Genomic DNA, 18,417 nt, shown 5'->3' on the forward strand with positions numbered 1-18,417 from the left:
GAACTGGAGAGTGCTCCGATGGCTGCATCACTGGATGGTATGCTACTCAATGTGACCAAGACTGCGGCAAGAACTGTCTGGACAACGTCTGCAATCATGGGAATGGACGGTGCACAAGGGTATGCAGTGGAAACCAAATAGGGGATTTCTGTGAGATCCCTGAAAGTGTGGGATGCTAACCGGTTTCACATTGTTACTTCAGTTGAGGGATGGCACAATAGAAATCCTGATTGTCATGCAATGATTCCTCAGTGCAAACAATTGTTGGGCATTGCATTTTGCAAAAATAAGATGTAAATTCAAAAACACCCGTCGTATTAGAAATATGTTTTTGGTTTAATTTTCTCTCTAAAGTCACAATTATTTATTATCTCATTTGTTTTTGTTTTTGTTTTTGTATAACGCCTCACTCCGCAATACTCCTACCGTATTAGGTCTTATCACACATTTGATCCCAAATGGATGTGGTATATTCCTTAATGAGTACTCATTTCAGTGCATCAATACACAATCAGTTTGTATTATGTAACAAAAACAAAAGTTTAACAGTGGTTTTAATGTTACATATTTGTTAACCACTAGTACATATCATCTACCTATTTAAACGAACACATACATTAAGTAACATATTCATAATTTTACATATATTTTTACCTCACAAAACTTTGTAACAACATTGGAATTTGGCATTAAGAACATACTACAAGTAACACCTCCATTTATCATAGAAACGATATAAAAAAGATGACTCAATTGAACAGTTGTCCATAGGCAATGTTTATTTCGACAGACATCAAGGTCAAAACAGATGAAACAACAGAACAGTCAACGGCACACGTCGCAGTGATCATTACAATCTCCCTTGTGGCAATTAGTGTTATCATCGCCGTAACCGTCGTCATAACATGTCGACGCCAGGGAGACAACAGGTAAGTTAAACAACATTTCATATAATCTTTTTGAAAGCGTGACTTGCATTTCTAAGATTCTTTCTGTGTACTCTTACACAAAGCCTACATGGTTTAAAAGAAGATGACTCTTTAATAGAACTGAGACAAGGGTGTAAAAATAGAAATGCAAGTTATGTTTTTGTTGCAGTGAAAAGACTAGTCATGATGAAATGTTATTGTTACTGTCGAGAATGGTGACGGTGGGTTCTAATACATGTACTCAGTTCTAATACATTTTGCAAAACAGGTTATCATTTAGAATTACCCCGTACTCGATGCCAGAAGTGAAAATCTGAACAACGCCATACGTATGACAACAATTGTTCCTTAGTAAAGTGGACATGAATGACATCTTGCCAGCGATGTCTAATTGCTGTTCTTGTTTTTTTTCTCCTAAAGAGCTGTTCCCATAATAGGTTTAACTTTACATCTCTTACAATAAACGTCTGAATAACCTCAATGTCACGAGATGGTAAAACAATTCGAGTTTGTGGAAAGGTGGATGGGACAGTCGTGATTCCTTACAATAAACTTACTGCTTGTGACCTTTACATCAGTGGACGTATAGTGTACTTGTTACCCACTTGGTGACCATGATTGTGTCTATCAAATTACTCTCAGAACTAATGATAGGTTCTTATTAATTGCAGAAGAAAGTCAACCAGGAGGCCAAAAGGTATTGTAGCAAATTGCATTAGAGGGTTAGATATCTTCACACATTGTAACTGCCACTGGGTAATTGACCCTGGGAAACACCACCATTCTGATTCCAAGCTCCGCATCCCGCCCTCTGGGAAACTGATCCCAAAACCTTTCGCAAACACAAGGCATCAGCACTATTTGAAATTGACTCAGAAATATATTAGTAGTTGGACTCGTACGGTGGCCTGCTTTAAGTGAGCCTGTTTTAGTAGGATATTATGCTTGTGGGTTGTTGTGTGTCTTTGGTCGATTTTGTTCACGATGGCAACAGTAGGCCTAAACTTACATCTAGCACATACATGTATATTTACAACTCTAGAACTGTACTCAGTATGTCATTGTCCCACAATGATGGATGGAGGCTGGTTTTATGCAACACAACAACAATCATAGTTAGCAGGATGCATTTCTGTTATCTCCTTGAGTGGCTGATGTACAGAGTAGGGTCGGGTTGGCGGTTGATGATAGTTGTATCTCTTCGTTCCTCGTTGTAACCTACTACTGTCATAAGGTCCGGGTTATAATTAGTCCTCAGCAACACATGTTTGTCGTAACGGTGATCAGCATCGCTGCCTTAGAAGGTGCATACCGTCGTTCCTCATTTGCAGAGATATATGCTCATGTTGTCAGTCACTAGATTGTCTGTTCCAGTCTCAATTATGTACATACCAACATCATATAGCCCCGTGGAAAACCATCGTCCTTAGAGTCAGTCACTTCTTAAAAAAAACATTGACAAAGACCATCACACATAAATCATGAATATCTGTCCGAATCAATATATTAACACGTTTACTTAATGCAAAAACACTATGATCCAGTTGAATTGATCCTATTGACATATCTCTATGTTTCATAATTGGGACGTCACCAAATTTGACCTTTCAGTAAAAAATACCGGAATGGTACTCTGTGTCACTGTTTACAGGCTGACGTCGCATGGCAGGGGTATTGCTGTGTTGCGTCAGGAAATACAAACAATTTATATGAATGACGGGTTCTACCGGTAGAGCAGGACATCCAAACCCTTTTTGCGAACATCTGGTGTCATCACTGATTTTCAGTTGTCCATTCACACAATTTCATCTGTTATTTGCCCTTTAAACCAAATTGAATCTGTTTTTGCAGAAAATCTAGGTGGATTATTCTCTACCATTGTCAATTTATGTTATATTGATAAGCTTACCCACTGAATCAGCACCATCTGGAAACCATTTTTAATTCTACTGAATAACCAAAAAAAGTTAAGTTAAATCTAAAAATGTATTTTTAATTAACTTCCTAATAATATGGTCGCACGCTATGCCCTTATGTGATTTTTCTTTTTTTCTTTTTTTTCCAGCTGGTACTGACCCTGAAAATCCTGAAGGCGTGCCTTTACTGCCAAGTAGGTAACCATAACAACGTATTGATGTTGTAACAATGACGTTGTATATATTCTTACATATTCCGTAACATTGTGAAAATAAACTAACACCAATAGAAATTTACTTGACTTTCACCTTGTCAATGCCTAATGCCTTAAGCACTGTAGTTGTATTGAGAGTGAGTGAGTGAGTGAGTGTGGTTTTATGCCGTTTTAGCAATATTCAAGGAATATCACGGAGAGGGACACCAGAAATAGGCTTCACACATTGTATCCATGTCGGGAATCGAGCCCAGGTCTTCGGCCTGACGAGCGAACGCTTTAACCACTAGGCTACCCCACCGCCCCGTAGGTGTAGAGACGTAGATGATGATGACGGTATATGTGTCATACGTTCTGTAGCAGCAGCTAGGGTCACACAAAACATGTTACTTGTGAACTCGTGTGTACACTTATGATTTGGTGGTTGCTTATTCTCGCCTACATTCAAGGACACTTTAAGAATGGGCAGGATGATGCCAGTGTGTCAACTTATTAGTTAGGCTGGCATCAATCAGAAGTATATGTGTATTGTTTTGAGGGATAAACTTGATCAATGTTGCTTGAGGTGGATACATCTGAGTATGTGAGACTGAAGGAGAATACTAACTGTTAAAGTTCTTTGTGGTTTATCTGAATCTTTATTCAATGGTCATGCCTTTTTTCCAAAGAGAAGGCATAATGATAAACCAGAAGTGCTAATACCTCTGTTCTTGAGGTTGATATAGGAATTGAACTTTCGTAAATTACATTACATTGGGCAAACACTTTCAAAGCTTAAAGGGATGTCATTAAGTCGTGAATGCTGAGAAATTTGGCATCGTGTTTGCGGCATGCACATATTTTCCTTTTTATAAAATGTACTGCAATGGACATGTACATATTCAAAGCAATATAATGTTACAAAACCGGGAATGTTTATACCTTGTGTTTAGGATGGCTATTGGTGAAGTCATCTTCCTCCGCACTTGGTAAAGTGAAACGGTTCATAAAACATGGTTCAGTTGGGAATGTTTTCGCAATTGAGGATAGTTCGATGGCAAAATGTGCTTGAATAAATCTGATCTTAAATTACACTAACAGACAGAGCACAATCAGTATCCAAGGCATCTGGCCAAAAACGCAAACGTATGCTTTCATAGCCTCAAATTTATCTAGGACCATCTAAATCGTTTGAACATTAAATGATTTTCTAGCCACAGGTTTTGGGGAACTTTTGATAAAAACAGAGCGTTCATCAAACGTAAAAAAACATGCAAAACCAAAAGCTTAGCATGGTCCTCACAGGGGTGGGGGGTCGTGGGTCCAGTGTCAATTGTTGATGTAAAGTTGTAACATTTCATACTTTAAATACGTATTTGATAATAAAGCGGGAGTTCATATAAATATCTCCCTTTACACTGAGTGAGGACTTGTATTGCGAGTAGTATTGACATTTATGAAGTGTTCAGGGATAGGTGCCAAATTTGGGAGAGACAGTCATGAACTCTTTGTTTGAAATACTCAAAAACAATTTGATATCACCAATCTCTTGACCTATTTATGTAACATATGATGTTTAAATGCTCAGAAATAAAGTAAACCTTTCATCACTGGTTATATGACCAAGGTTTTGATTCAATCAATTGATTGATAATAATGCTTTGGTAGCCTGTACTGCTAAACATAATTGTATATTTTGACCATGAGAGTTTGGGAGTGCAACAAAGTGCTAAGATATGTCTAGTTATTCACAGTTTCTATGTGTTCTCCTTTAAAATATAATTTTTCATAATGTCTAAATAGTCTGCCCCTTCTTGTTTCAAGATCGATATTCATTCCTGTAGCATAACATAATTCTTCAACACAAGTTATTTCTTTCTTAAGTTTTTGTTTAATAAAATGTTATATATACATGTATGTAATTCGCTAAAATTCGAATAATTATATTACCATAGTGATATACTTATGTTGTGCAGTAGTGTGGTGTGGTTTGGCGTATACTGTATGTGTTGTTTTACGCTTATTCTTGTTGCCATTGAAATGTGAATTCCAACGGTACTATATAAAACATCGAAGCAAAAATGTGATAAAACCAATGTACCGTTTCAGATGAGATTTGACATGAATCATGTTCTAATTTGTTTTCTTCAGGATATAATGTGCTTTCCCACATTAATAATCAAAGGAAAGATGAGTATATATATATATGTCATGGATAGAGGTAGGCTTCATATTTGACGGACGTTCAATACGTTTTGCAAGTTGCAAAACTTATTGAACTTATTGAACGCCCCTCGTGGAAATCAGTGACAACACAAGGTGTTCGGGAGAAGGTGAGCACGTCCTTGCCCTACCGGTAGTACCCTCGTATTCACACAATTTGCGTCAAAATGTTGGTATTTATTGCGTGACGCCGCACAGCATTACTCCTGTCTTGGACGGCCAAAAAGGACCCCAAAACAAGGCGCGTCTCCCTTAGCGCTCACATCGACAGATACTCAGAAAGATTGGGAATTCGATATCTTAAATAGTCAGTTTTTGTTCTTTAAAATGAATGCAGCTGACGCTATGTAGAGTAAATCGTAAAGCTAATGACGAAAATAATTAGTGCAACCTTGTGTCTACCATTAAGGAGGTAAAGCAATGTGTATGATTAATATTGGTATGTATTGTGTTATTGTTAATGTTACCAGTGTCATTGCAACGCGCTAACGTGACGCAATGACAGTGTTGTGCATATGACATATATGTGTTGTAATATAAACGGTATCTAACGGGTACGAATGAAGTAATTTATTTGTAACTCATTTAAACTTTACATATTCTCTAAGTTGTTAAAATGTGGCGTATGATTACAACATTAGTAGCTGATGATTCGAGCATAGAATGTTCTTTCAAAGTGCCCCCTGGAAATAAAGTGCGCATCTTCCTCCAATATTGATTAGAAGAAATATTCGATGCCGATTCTAAAATCGTGTCGAAATAGCATTTAAATACACAGACATCACCGAGTTACAGTTGTATCAAACGGAAATTCAGCTTCACACTCTGTTCAGCGAAGGTGAGCCGTGAAGGAAACCCGCGAGACGATTTACGTTGACTGTGTGATTTCATAGGAACCAGCATATTGTTTATCTGTTATACAATTAGTGGTAATTACTGTCTTCTATGCTTCTATGCCTCTCTGTTGTTGTGTGAAAAACAGTAGTGTCGATCGGGAGTAGATTATTCACCTATGGGTTGAGTGGACCTTGCAGATTATGATTACTTTGTCTATCTGTTTTGTTTTCTGAATGTCTCCATGTTGTCTTCCAGGTATGCTGGAGTGGGAGATTCAGAAGACAGAAGAATTATTTGAAGAGACTGCTATCTACCATAAAGTCAAGGAACGTTTAGGGAACTTTAGACATGTGACAATATCTGGTGCTTCAGGGGACGGAAAGACGTCAATGGCGCTGATGTTGGGGTCAGAATACCAGAAGAAAGGGTATGAACTATATTTTGTCCACAACATTTCAGAATTCGAGTTATGTAGTGAAATACAAGGTAAATTTCTGTGTTTCATATTTGATGACATATTTGGAACAGTAGAAATATCAACCGATTGACCTCACCTCAGACGGATTTTAGATATTCTCAACTCTTACTTTGAGCAGGTGGCATCTAACTTTTCTAAATCATTCCAATCTAATGGAAAACTTGACTCTCATTCAAATCACAGAGAAAAAGACATGGGAAACGTTCGTGTCATATTTACCACAAAATCATACAATCTTGACCTGGGAAAAATACACTTGGGAGAAAATGAGTGTGTGTTTTTCAAAGGAGATTCAGTCATTGACCTTACACGGTCTGAGAGTCGCTACACAGTCGAAGAAAAGAAACAGATGTTTATAAAACATAAAACTTATAACAGTAACAGTAGTTATTTTGATTTAGACAAAATGTGTGGCATTAAGGATCAACTGTTTTGCTTCCCGCTCACATGCAAACTGTTCTTCAGTTTTCCAAAATCACATGATCAATATGAAGATTTTTTTTTAAGACGCCTCTCAGGGCAGAACTGGAATCTCTGCTAAAAAAAGGTGAATAACAAGTCATCAGCACTGATCCTTATGTTGCTTTGTGAAGGTAACCTGAACCTTTGCCATTTGGAATCAGGCAGCCAAACGCTTGAGAAACATCTCTCCACAGTCTCAAGTGTAGTTAGTGGTGTTGACAGTGCAGAGATTATCAGTTGCGTGAAGGGATTTTTCGGTACATTTTTTACCAAAGCAGACATCACCATTATTTCACACCCAGCAATCTATGATGCCTGTGCCTTTGTCTATTGCAAAATCAATTGTGCTTTTGTATTACGACACTGCAGCATACAATTCCTGTACGAACGTGTTCAGGCCCAAACAGTACCTGCATGCGAGACTGATGAGGATAGGCATGTGATCTATGTATCAGATGCCTACAATGACATCATTGCTTCAAGACTGGCAGGGGCTGTGAGGGAGGGGGACTATCGGATGTCTATCATGCACCCTATATTGGAAAGACATGATATAGTGGATAAGGTCCTTGCTGCAGTCAAACCCTTCCTGACTTCAGTGACATATGAACATGGTAACAACGTATTTCATTATGCCTGTTATTCGGGAAATGTGTACATTGTACGTAAACTCCTTCCTTTTTGTGACATCAACAGTTAAGGAAGCTGGTTGGACGCCAGTAATGATAGCTGTGATGCTGGGGCCGGAGGGTGTCTTTCACATTATTGTGTCAGAGGGAGCTGACATCACACTGGCCGATAAAGAGAACAATAGCTGTCTTCACCTGGCATGCATACGCATACATAGGTCATTAGTAGAATACCTACTGCAAAATAATGACATAAACATCAGAGGAAAAATGGGATGGACACCACTGATGACTGCAGCTTTGATTGGAAGGAAAGATGTGTTTGACTTGTGTCAAAGGGTCAAAGGGAGCTGACATCACACTGACTGATGACGACAATAACAACATTCTTCATCTGGCATGTCAGGGAGGAAATAAGCCCTTAGTAGAATTTCTACTGCCAAAGACTGACATAAACATAAGAGGAAATATGGGACACAGACCACTAATGAATGCAGCTTCGAGAGGACAGAAAAATGTGTTTGACTTCCTTGTGTCAAAGGGAGTTGACATCACAATGACTGATGACGACAATAACAACATTCTTCATCTGGCATGTCGGGGAGGAAATAACCCCTTAGTAGAATATCTACTGAAAAACACTGACATAAACATAAGAGGAAGTATGGGACGGACACCACTAATGAAGGCAGCTTGGAGTGGAAAGAAAGATGTGTTTGACTTCCTTATGTCAAAGGGAGCTGACATCACATTGACAGATGACGATAATAACAACATTCTTCATCAGGCATGCGAAGGAGGAAATAAGCCGTTAGTAGAATATCTACTGACAAAGACTGACATAAACATAAGAGGAGAAATGGGACAGTCACCACTAATGACTGCAGCTTTGAGTGGAGGAAAGATGTGTTTGACTTCCTTGTGTCAAAGGGAGCTGACATCACACTGACTGATGACGACAATAACAGCATTCTTCATCTGGCATGTTTGGGAGGAAATAAGCCGTTAGTAGAATATGTACTGACAAAGAATGACATAAACATAAGAGGAAAATGGGACAGACACCACTAATGAATGCAGCTTGGAGTGGAAAGAAAAATGTGTTTGACTTCCTTGTGTCAAAGGGAGCTGACATCACACTGACTGATGACGGCAATGACAACATTCTTCACCTTGCCTGCAAAGGTGGAAATAAAGCCTTAGTAGAACATCTACTGCCAATGTGTGACATCAACTGTCGGGGGCACAAGGGTTGGACACCAGTAATGAAAGGAGCCTCCAGTGGGAATAAGGATACATTTGATCTCCTCCTGTTAAATGGAGCTAACCCATCACTCTCTGGTGATGACAATGATACTTTACTCCATGCAGCCAGTAGAGGTGGAAACATTGACATTGTTAGACATGTTACTGGTGACTTTGACATCAACACACGAGGAGAGAATGATGCTAGCTGTGTGTGGAGGTCACACTGATGTAGTTGACTTCCTGGTGGACCATGGTGCTGACGTCAACCTGGTGGACAATGATGGAGATAGTCTCCTCCATTTGGCTTGTGAGTCAGGAAACTTGAAGATGGTTAAGCATGTCATGTCCTATTCTGATAGATAACTTTGGTTGGACACCGTTGGCAATGGCAGCTGTGGAGGGAAACTATGCTGTTTTTCAATATCTTAAAGGCCTAGGAGCAGATGTGACACTGGCAGACAGGGCAGAAGATGGTGTGTATACTCTGGCCCTCCAGGGAGGATGCAGGGGGATCATCAAGGAGTTAGGACGAGAGGAACATTCAGGGAAAAGCATCACACCATGGAATGAATTGATGAAGTCACTAGTGACATCACAAGTGGACTACCTAAAGACATATTCACAACTAAGTCCTGACCTTGTTCAGAAAGATCAATTTGGAGATAGCTTACTACATCTGGCCTGTCGAGGAGGGAACAGACAGTGTGTGGAGTATCTGCTCCCATCCTATGACATCAATGTCCGAGGTCGCTATGACTGGACACCGGTGATGATGGCAGCTGTGTGTGGCCATGGAGATGTCTTCCAGTTGCTGGTGTCTCACAAGGCGGATCTGTCTCTAGTCTCAAGTACAGGGGAAGATATCACCTCCCTGGCTCGTCGTGGCAACAACGACGACATTGTCAAGTACCGATTGGATAAGTCTTGAGATATACATGATGGAGCTTATTTTCAAGTAGTATTGCCCCCGACAGTCATACCTGGGAAGGTGTTTTGATAGTGTTGAACTAGAAACATATTTTCAAAAATCATTTTTGTATGATATTGGGATGCATACCAATATGGATTGTGCATGGGTTCCTGTGTGAAAAGCATTACATATGTATAATATGTTTGAAACAAAACATGCGAATATACTTCCCGTGTTTTGTGACAAGGGCTGGACACCAGCAATGAATGCATCAGCGATAAGGCTGTTTTTTTTAGATGAGTAGTTATGTAAAACCGATAGTCTATGACTAGTTACGTCTATAAACATTATGTGTATGCAATACCGGAAAAAAAGCTTCAACGTTGTTTTGTTTCTTGTGCTGGGATAAATTAATGTATTAGTCTAAATATTGTATATACTATGAAGCCTAATCTGAATTGCAATGACACATAATATTACAAAAAACATTACACATGGCACATGTATAACAGAAGCAGCTGTATTGCTGGATGATGCAGTAATGGGATAGTTAGCAATGCAGTGTAAATAATCTTTATTTGTCGTCTTTATGATATGGGGTTCATTCCACTCCACACAGCCATGTGATGTATACCAGAAGCAGGTGTATCAGATTCCGTTATTCTGAAAAAATAGCTTCTGTGCTAGAATCAAATAAGAATACCAAGACATGTATAGAAACTTTCTGTGCCTAACATAATGTGTAATCGTGTATTGCCTTTGTGCGTAATATTTGATGTCGATACATGTTTTCGCAATGACAATATCATGTCAATGTTGTCATAAATTAAAATGTTTCTCCTAGGGGTTAGATAGCCTTGCAGGGTCATTTACCCTGTTTCGGTGCATAACAAGGACGTATTTCTTGCTATTAATTGACAGTTTAAGAATTGCAGGTTGTATTACGTTCTATTTTATTTCTATGTTGCTTTATCATCACCTTCCCTTCTTGGTGGTGGTGCTCTTATTTAAAACTAGATGAAGATTCAAAATGGACTGTCAGCAGGTGTTATTTTGAAATTGTGTTTACTATTATATAATACGTTCTTCTAATGCCTCCCACAACAAACAAAATCATACCTTTATTGGGGTAATTATCCATGCGTAGTAAATAACCTGTATGTATTTCCTTTGTGACAGAGGTTATGTTTGTTTTACTATTAATTGACCATCATTCTACCAACTTGATGTATCCCAGATGTATGCCTTATGTTTCCATGTTTCTCAGCACCGTACACGTGCTCGTTGGTTTCTCGTCTAAGACGTGCATTACTTCGGGCTTTCCTCCCACATTAAGCTGACACGTCGTGATATAACTGCAATATTGTTAAAAGCAGCGTTAAACCCAACCCACTCACTCAATATGCTGCCGTCATATAGCTGGAATATTGCTGAGTGTGGCGTTAAACGACAAAAAAACAACATACAAACGATGACTCTGCTGTCTATGGTGCAATGTTTTTGAATTGTTACCACTGGACAACTGTATTTATCCTTTCAATGTATGTTCTACTCATGCTAACAAACATACAACTAATGGCATTTTCAATTGGATAGTTAGATATGCGGTGTAAACAACCTTTATTGGATGACTTTGTGACATGAAGGAATGTCTTACAATTAGTTACCCAGGACTATACACACCCACGATACACAGCCAGCTGTCTCCACGGCGTTCTTCTGAACCAAATAGCTTCTGTGCTGGAATGAAATATTTATATCAAGCCTTGTATAGACTCGTTCTATTTCTAACATCATGCATAATCGTGCACTCAGTCTGTATCTAAGATCTTATTTGTTTACTTGTTCGGGCAATGGCAGCATCAGGACACTGTTGTCATGAATCACAATGCTTTGCACGGTGACTGACCTGCATGACATCGACGGTTTTCTTGTGATTAATGTATACGTTTTAAGATTTGAAGGGTTTATTGTTTTAAATGTTATTTGTATTTTGTTTTATCATTAGTGTGTATTTTGGGACGTATCACAATAATACGTTATTGTGCTTATTAATTTCAATAACGTTAACAAACTCAACACATGAAAATAATGCTAATCTTTACTATATATAAACATTCACCATCGAGCAAGGACTGGGATGTAAACCAAATTTGTTTACCAAATTTTGTTACGCTATGCATATTTTGTAAATAATGTATGTGCTTCTCTGAGGGTTTTAGATTTCTGTGCAGGGTAATCTACCCTGAATGTGTGCATACCAATGTAACAGGACGATTACTAAACACTTTACTATATGTTTTTGATTTGTACAGTATATGGTGTTTAATAAGTAGGGACTTGTAAGGATAAAACGTTATTTGTTTCATGTGATTTTGCCACATGCTGTATATACTGCAATGTAATTGAACCGTCACCAGATGCTATCTGAATATTGTATGTCTTATTGCCTTATATGTTCAACTAATACTTACCAAAACACACCAGATGATACGTTTAATTGGAGAATTAGTTGCACAGCGTAAATAACCAATATTGGTGACTCAGAAATGTGTTGTTACAAGTAATTGCCCATGATTCTACACAGATACATTTGATGTGAATTGCGTTGTTTAATGTCTTAGACCTACTGTTTTGAAGACTCACTAGCATACATATTTATTTATCTCTTCAAAATATGTTGGATACTGTCATTTGAAACTGTAAAACTGTTTTTGTTTGTTGTATTGATGGTGTAGCCGGTGTTTAAATGAGTGTCAACAAATTTCCCGACTTTCCCTGTTTATAGTTGACCATGGAACATAAACACTCAACCTCGTCCCATTTGTTCACCAAAGGTTTATGTGACATATCACATGGAATTGTATTAGTGATTAACTTCAATAACATTATCTGATCCAGCACATACAAATATCCTCGAATCCATTCTTCTAGATCTGTGAGGAGTCAGCATCGAGCAAGGACACGGTTGTTTCAAACATTAACTTTAACCATACCATGTAACAATATTGCAGTTATATCTGTAATTAATTCAATGCTTCCTTTAGGGTGTTAGATAACTGTTGAGGGTGACTAACCCTGATTGTGTGCATAACAAGGTAACAGAACCAACGCTAAACAATTTACTATAAGTCATATACCTTCAGAGTAGATGGTGTTTGATACGAAGGGATTTGTAAAGTCAATATTTCATTTTAGTTTTGCCATATGCTGTATGTTATGGAATCGTTACAATATGGCAAGGACCAAAATGTTATCATTTTTTTTATGTCTTGGTCACAACAGTTTGTGTATACTTTACAATCAGCAATAAATAATTGGAAAATTGAATACATTTCCTCTTGCGCTTCATGTCATCATAGTTGGATCTACATCTATGCCATTCACTCGTCACGCGGGGCGGTCGGGTAGCCGAGTGCTTAAAGCGTTTGCTCGTCATGCCGAAGACACGGGTTCGATTCCCGACATGGGTACAATGTGTGGAGCCCATTTCTGGTGTCCCAGACCGAGCTATTGCTTGTATATTGCTAAAAGCGGCGTAAAACAAAAGTCACTCACTCACTCGTCACGCAAGGTTTCAGTTTGAATCCTGACACGTGTAAAGTTAATATCTGGTTTCTGCCATCGGGACACTGCTACCTCATTCACTTGAATTCGTTTATTCCCAGTCAAGATCAGAGAGGTGTTAGATGACCAGAGTCGCATTGCCCTTTGAACAAGTTTGATCTTTTTGCTAAATGTATCCATATCATATTAAAAATAGCGTATTACGTTTAGTTCCCTGGTTAGTTCCTCTTTTTCTATTGATTTAGTGTGAGTAGCATGAAACCTGGGTGATATCCTGGATATGCCATATGGTGTTTGATCGTCTTTCTACATCACGAGATGGTAAGGCAGGATGATAAACATATGTGTCAAAGACTCTTCGCGAAAACGTGGGGTGAATAAGTTATAATAAGGGGGTAATTAATTATTACTAAAGGAGGACACTGAAGCGTCAGTCCTTAGCATGGTGTCTCAATGGTCTGGCACGATAGTCAGGACTAATACAAACAGCCACACACAGGTGCATGCATGTCAATGTATAAGTGAAACAAATGTTGAAAGCGTTCATTAGACACCATGTGTCATGTCACTCCTGTAACTGATGGGTACAGGTGGCTGTTTATAGTAATTTGCCTCATCCAACTGAGTGAATCCCTCTGTGGAACATGGTGCGTGCACACATGGCTTTAACGTTAACATTTTAACTCATCTTTTCTATTTTGTTACCTAAAAGTGTGGTATAAATTACTGAGGATCATGTGTGTTTGTTGCCATCTGCGGCCATACTAACCTCCCACACTGGACATTCGCTGCCGTCCTGGTTTATGCGCCACTTTGCGCCAGGTTTACAATCTAAAATCAGGGACAACAGAAGAACACAGTTTAGCAGGTGAAGAAGGAATATATGTGTTCCGGTTTCAGCACATCATTACAGACAGTTTTAGATGCATCTACAGTGAAAGGTCATAGTCAGTGACAGGTATCACGTAATCACAGTCATGTTCCTATCCATACCCCGAGACGTAGATTACAATACACCATGAAACAGAGTAGGACCTTGGCTTCTGTAGATATCACAGACAAACACGCAATCCATACCCCAAAACGCAGTGTACAATACATCATGCCGCAGAGTAGGACATTGGCTTCTGTACACGGCTTGGATATCAGTGGGGAGTGAGGATAATAATAGAGAAAGGGTTCTTCAAAGAGGGATAATTAACTTAATGGGCAAGCTCCTTCAAACAAACATAACGGTCTGATGAAGGCACCGAGGCGTCATATAATCGTTAAGAGTCACTTGTTAAAGGCCCTTAACTAATATGGAAATAGTTCATATGCTGAATCACATGGACGGGTGCGTGCCCCTGCTGCACATTTTGATTCATACTGTTAGATGTAATCTTCAGCCAACACAGATCCTATGTGAACACAACTGTGGGGAATTCAACAAATCCTACTTTCTTGGGTAAAACGGTAGATGTGATTTCATCTATATCGTCAGTGTTATTATACAGCCATGTACAGTCAACCTGAAGGACAGCATTGACTGGTGGGTCGTGGTGGAACTATATCCCGGTGAGCTCATGGACGTGTATTTCCACTGGGAATTTCCGTTTGTATTAACATATACTCTTAAGGTTCACCTGGTGAAAGAATTGCAATTGATCACTTAACTATGATTATGAGCTGAAGGTCTGAACGAGCTGGAACGAATGCAAGTGTTTTTTTGTGTTTCCTCATTCGGCCGACACTGAAATGTCAACAGACTACGTCGTCTTACAGAGAGCAGGACATGGACTCCTGAAAATAACACGGACAAACACGCCATCCATACCCTGAGACGTAGTGTACAATTCACCATCACACAGAGAGCAGAACACCGACTTCTGCAGATGTCACAGACAACACACCATCAACAACCCGAGACCTCGTGTACAATACGCCATGATACAGAGAGCAGGACAGATACCACTGACAAACACGGCATCCATACACCGAGTCGAAGATAACGATAAATGTATGGCTTTTAAAAACAAGCCAGGTTCCCAGTCAGTGGGATGTTTGCGGTTTCAGAAGGAAACATTTCCTTGTGGTCAGTCTCCATGCGTTATACAATGTGTATGTTCAGTTTAACGAGCTGAAAAAAATATGTTTCGCTTTCGAAATGAGCCATAATATGTTTGTCACATCTGTTGGTAATATGAAATGGCAAATCATGTTGTTGATAACTAACTTTTTAGCTTGATATTATAGATGAAATCATTTTCTAGTTATCAACAACGATTGTTACTAAAATAAGTTTGTTTTTGTTTTATACATACCGACCTAGAGTGTTTTTTGCAACAAGAACAACACTCAGTATTTTGATGTAGCAACCACTACGGGTGTAGTGCCGACAAACAGGAATCATAACAAGGCTTAAATTTGGGTTCGAATCCACAATCACCAGGTCTTTGCAGAGTCATGGGTCGTATTCCTCACAGGGTACCCCTGACAAAACACACTGTGTATATATAAATATATATCTCACATATTTTTCACGACCAACAATTGGCTTTGATTCTCTGTTTAAAACCCATGGCCCATAAAAGGTAATTTCCTCTTATTGACCAAACAAGTGGTTTGAAACACAATGTCGCTTGTTGTGAAGAAATGAAGGAAGTTATAACATCCTCACTTCCAAGCTTCACAGTAACAAGACACAGTCAGATGTTGTACACTGAGATCCTGGGGAGGTGGAGCTCGGCCACTAACAACAACAAGTATACTGCTATACTCATTACACCAACGTGTGTTTCTAACCAAGTGAGCATTCCGTGTTGTTTTTTTATAATTGGAAGTGGAGCTCGGCCGCTAACAACAGCAAGTATACTGCTATACTCATTACACCAACGTGTGTTTCTAACCAAGTGAGCATTCCGTGTTGTTTTGTTATAAGAAATATTGGAAATGGAACAAGCTTAGATGTATATAAACATTCTGTGATTAGTGGCAGAACTCTCACACGCACGTCTCACTGAACATCTATATGTATCTTATATTTATTGTATACGTTTTGTTTCAGGTGATATGGCACCGACGACAATTCTGAGCGTAGCGTGCATAATGGTTTACACTCGTGGTAAAGACATTATGAATATTTCCAATATGATAGATTTTATTATTTCAAGTTTCTCGATTTCTGACATGTTATTCATTTATATCTGTAACATGCGCTGTTCTATAGATAACATCACTTCTCCTTGTATCATGCTCAGCTGTAGTAATAAAACTGAGGATGTCATATCGTCAATCGCAAGGGCCAGTTTTAATTATTTAACATATTAAATCCACACATTGCATGCTTATAGTTTATTGGCTTTTTTGCAGAAAAAATGTTTTGGTAATATACATTTTTACCATCATTTTCAGCTGCCAAATGTAAAGGACACCAACACTGTTCAGACTGTGATAGCACCACAGGGTATTGCATCTCTGAATGTGATCCTGGATATCGCAACGAAAATTGTCGAAACAAGAAATGCAAACTGTCAATAAATGGCAATGATAATTGCACTGAGGGTTTTGTCCCGGGATACCAAGGCCTGGGGTGTAGTCGGCCATGTTACAACCCAGGAGATGTTTGTACGGCATGCCCAGGTGGGTGTGATGCAGGATATTGTCAGGTGGGCTCCTCCTGTGTGTCTGGGTGTGTGGACTCCTACTATGGGTCTGGCTGCAAGACATGTCACAGAGGATGTAAGACATGCAGCAGAATAACAGGAACATGCAGGCAGTGTCATCCTTCATTTCGTGGTCTGAAATGTGAACAGGAGACGAACACTACCAGAGGTTGTGAAGGTGGTTGTGTACCTGGACATATAGATAGAGACTGCAAACATTGTTCTGACAAATGTCTCAATAAGACCTGTCACCCTAAGAACGAACACTTTGATACACAATGTAATCCAGGATTTTATTGTGAACACTGCGACAAGACATGTGGTGTGTGTATTGATGGAGACTGTGATCAGATGTCAGGGATGTACTTCAGAGGGTGTAACAGGACCACACATGGATGTGAACCTTCCTGTAGAGCCAACTGCACTTTAGCTGAATGTGACATTGAGACATGTCCACAAGGTAATGCATTGTACGCAAGGTGAATATCTAACCAGATTTTCTTTCTAATATATAAAAAATAGAGGTGGGAGCAAGCTTCCCTTTACACATGCCAAATTTAGTTCAGGCACAAGGCTTTTGCTGTCCCTGTTCTGGGTTGATCTACATGAACGGACTGGAATCACCCATCTATGTTGTACTTGAGCAGGTTAGACTTGAGCGTATGAACCACTGATAACGTGTCTGCCCGAATTTAACACTTTCAGCAGCTGCAGTTGATGTCAACACAAAGTTAACAAAGGACATATTCAAAATGAGCATTTATTGGTTCTTGTTCTGTTTGTATGTAGATGAAGAGAAGAGTTATGAGCGGGATATCCATCAGTCCATCAACATGGGGCTGTTGACAGTGATGTGCCTCTTTGTGTTCTGCATCCTGATCACCGTTTGCGTCTGCTATTGCCGAATTATGGCCTCACAACGGTAGGGTTTCATTCTTTCATTCATTCATTCATTCATTTATTCATTCATTCATTCATTCATTCATTCATTCATTCATTCATTCATTCATTCATTCCACTTGACTAAGTGTAATTATTCAATAATATGGGAAGTCATTTAAACCGTCCATCCATATAAGTGTACGTAGTATAAACTTATCATTTGACATCAATATATGTGGCGTTTGGGCAGTTTGTAGAGAGATTCCAGGCGAGGAGGCAGTTGACTACCGAGATGAAGCAACCAGAGAGAGGCTAGCATCGATGTTTATAAGATCACAGCATACATACTGTGACGTAGACGAGAGTGACATGGGGCCAGTGATCGTCTTCCTGTAGATGTTGACAGGGACACAGAGTAGAGACTGTGGTGTAGACGAGAGTGACATGGGGCCAGTGATAGTCTTCCTGTATATGTTGACAGGGACACAGAGTAGACAC

The 18,417-nt window shown here is 39.2% G+C and overlaps 3 protein-coding genes across 3 annotated transcripts; all 3 read left to right on the top strand.

The window, feature by feature from the left end:
- Positions 1 to 442: 442 nt before the first annotated feature.
- Positions 443 to 7,985, top strand: LOC124117613. The gene is made up of 4 exons (XM_048393138.1): positions 443 to 929; positions 1,601 to 1,626; positions 2,995 to 3,039; positions 6,355 to 7,985. The coding sequence occupies exons 1-4, from the start codon at positions 775 to 777 to the stop codon at positions 6,645 to 6,647; spliced, it is 519 nt and encodes a 172-aa protein (XP_048249095.1). The 5' UTR covers positions 443 to 774; the 3' UTR covers positions 6,648 to 7,985.
- Positions 7,986 to 8,720: 735 nt separating this feature from the next.
- LOC125378186 (palmitoyltransferase AKR1-like) lies at positions 8,721 to 9,143 on the top strand. Its single transcript, XM_048393156.1, has one exon. The coding sequence runs from the start codon at positions 8,721 to 8,723 to the stop codon at positions 9,141 to 9,143; it is 423 nt and encodes a 140-aa protein (XP_048249113.1).
- Positions 9,144 to 9,301: 158 nt separating this feature from the next.
- LOC124117622 (ankyrin repeat and SAM domain-containing protein 6-like) lies at positions 9,302 to 9,844 on the top strand. The gene has a single exon (XM_048393157.1). The coding sequence runs from the start codon at positions 9,302 to 9,304 to the stop codon at positions 9,842 to 9,844; it is 543 nt and encodes a 180-aa protein (XP_048249114.1).
- Positions 9,845 to 18,417: the final 8,573 nt, after the last annotated feature.

Source organism: Haliotis rufescens, unplaced genomic scaffold, assembly GCF_023055435.1.
Source record: "Haliotis rufescens isolate VD_foot unplaced genomic scaffold, xgHalRufe1.0.p SCAF_115, whole genome shotgun sequence".
Lineage (NCBI taxonomy): Eukaryota > Metazoa > Mollusca > Gastropoda > Lepetellida > Haliotidae > Haliotis > Haliotis rufescens.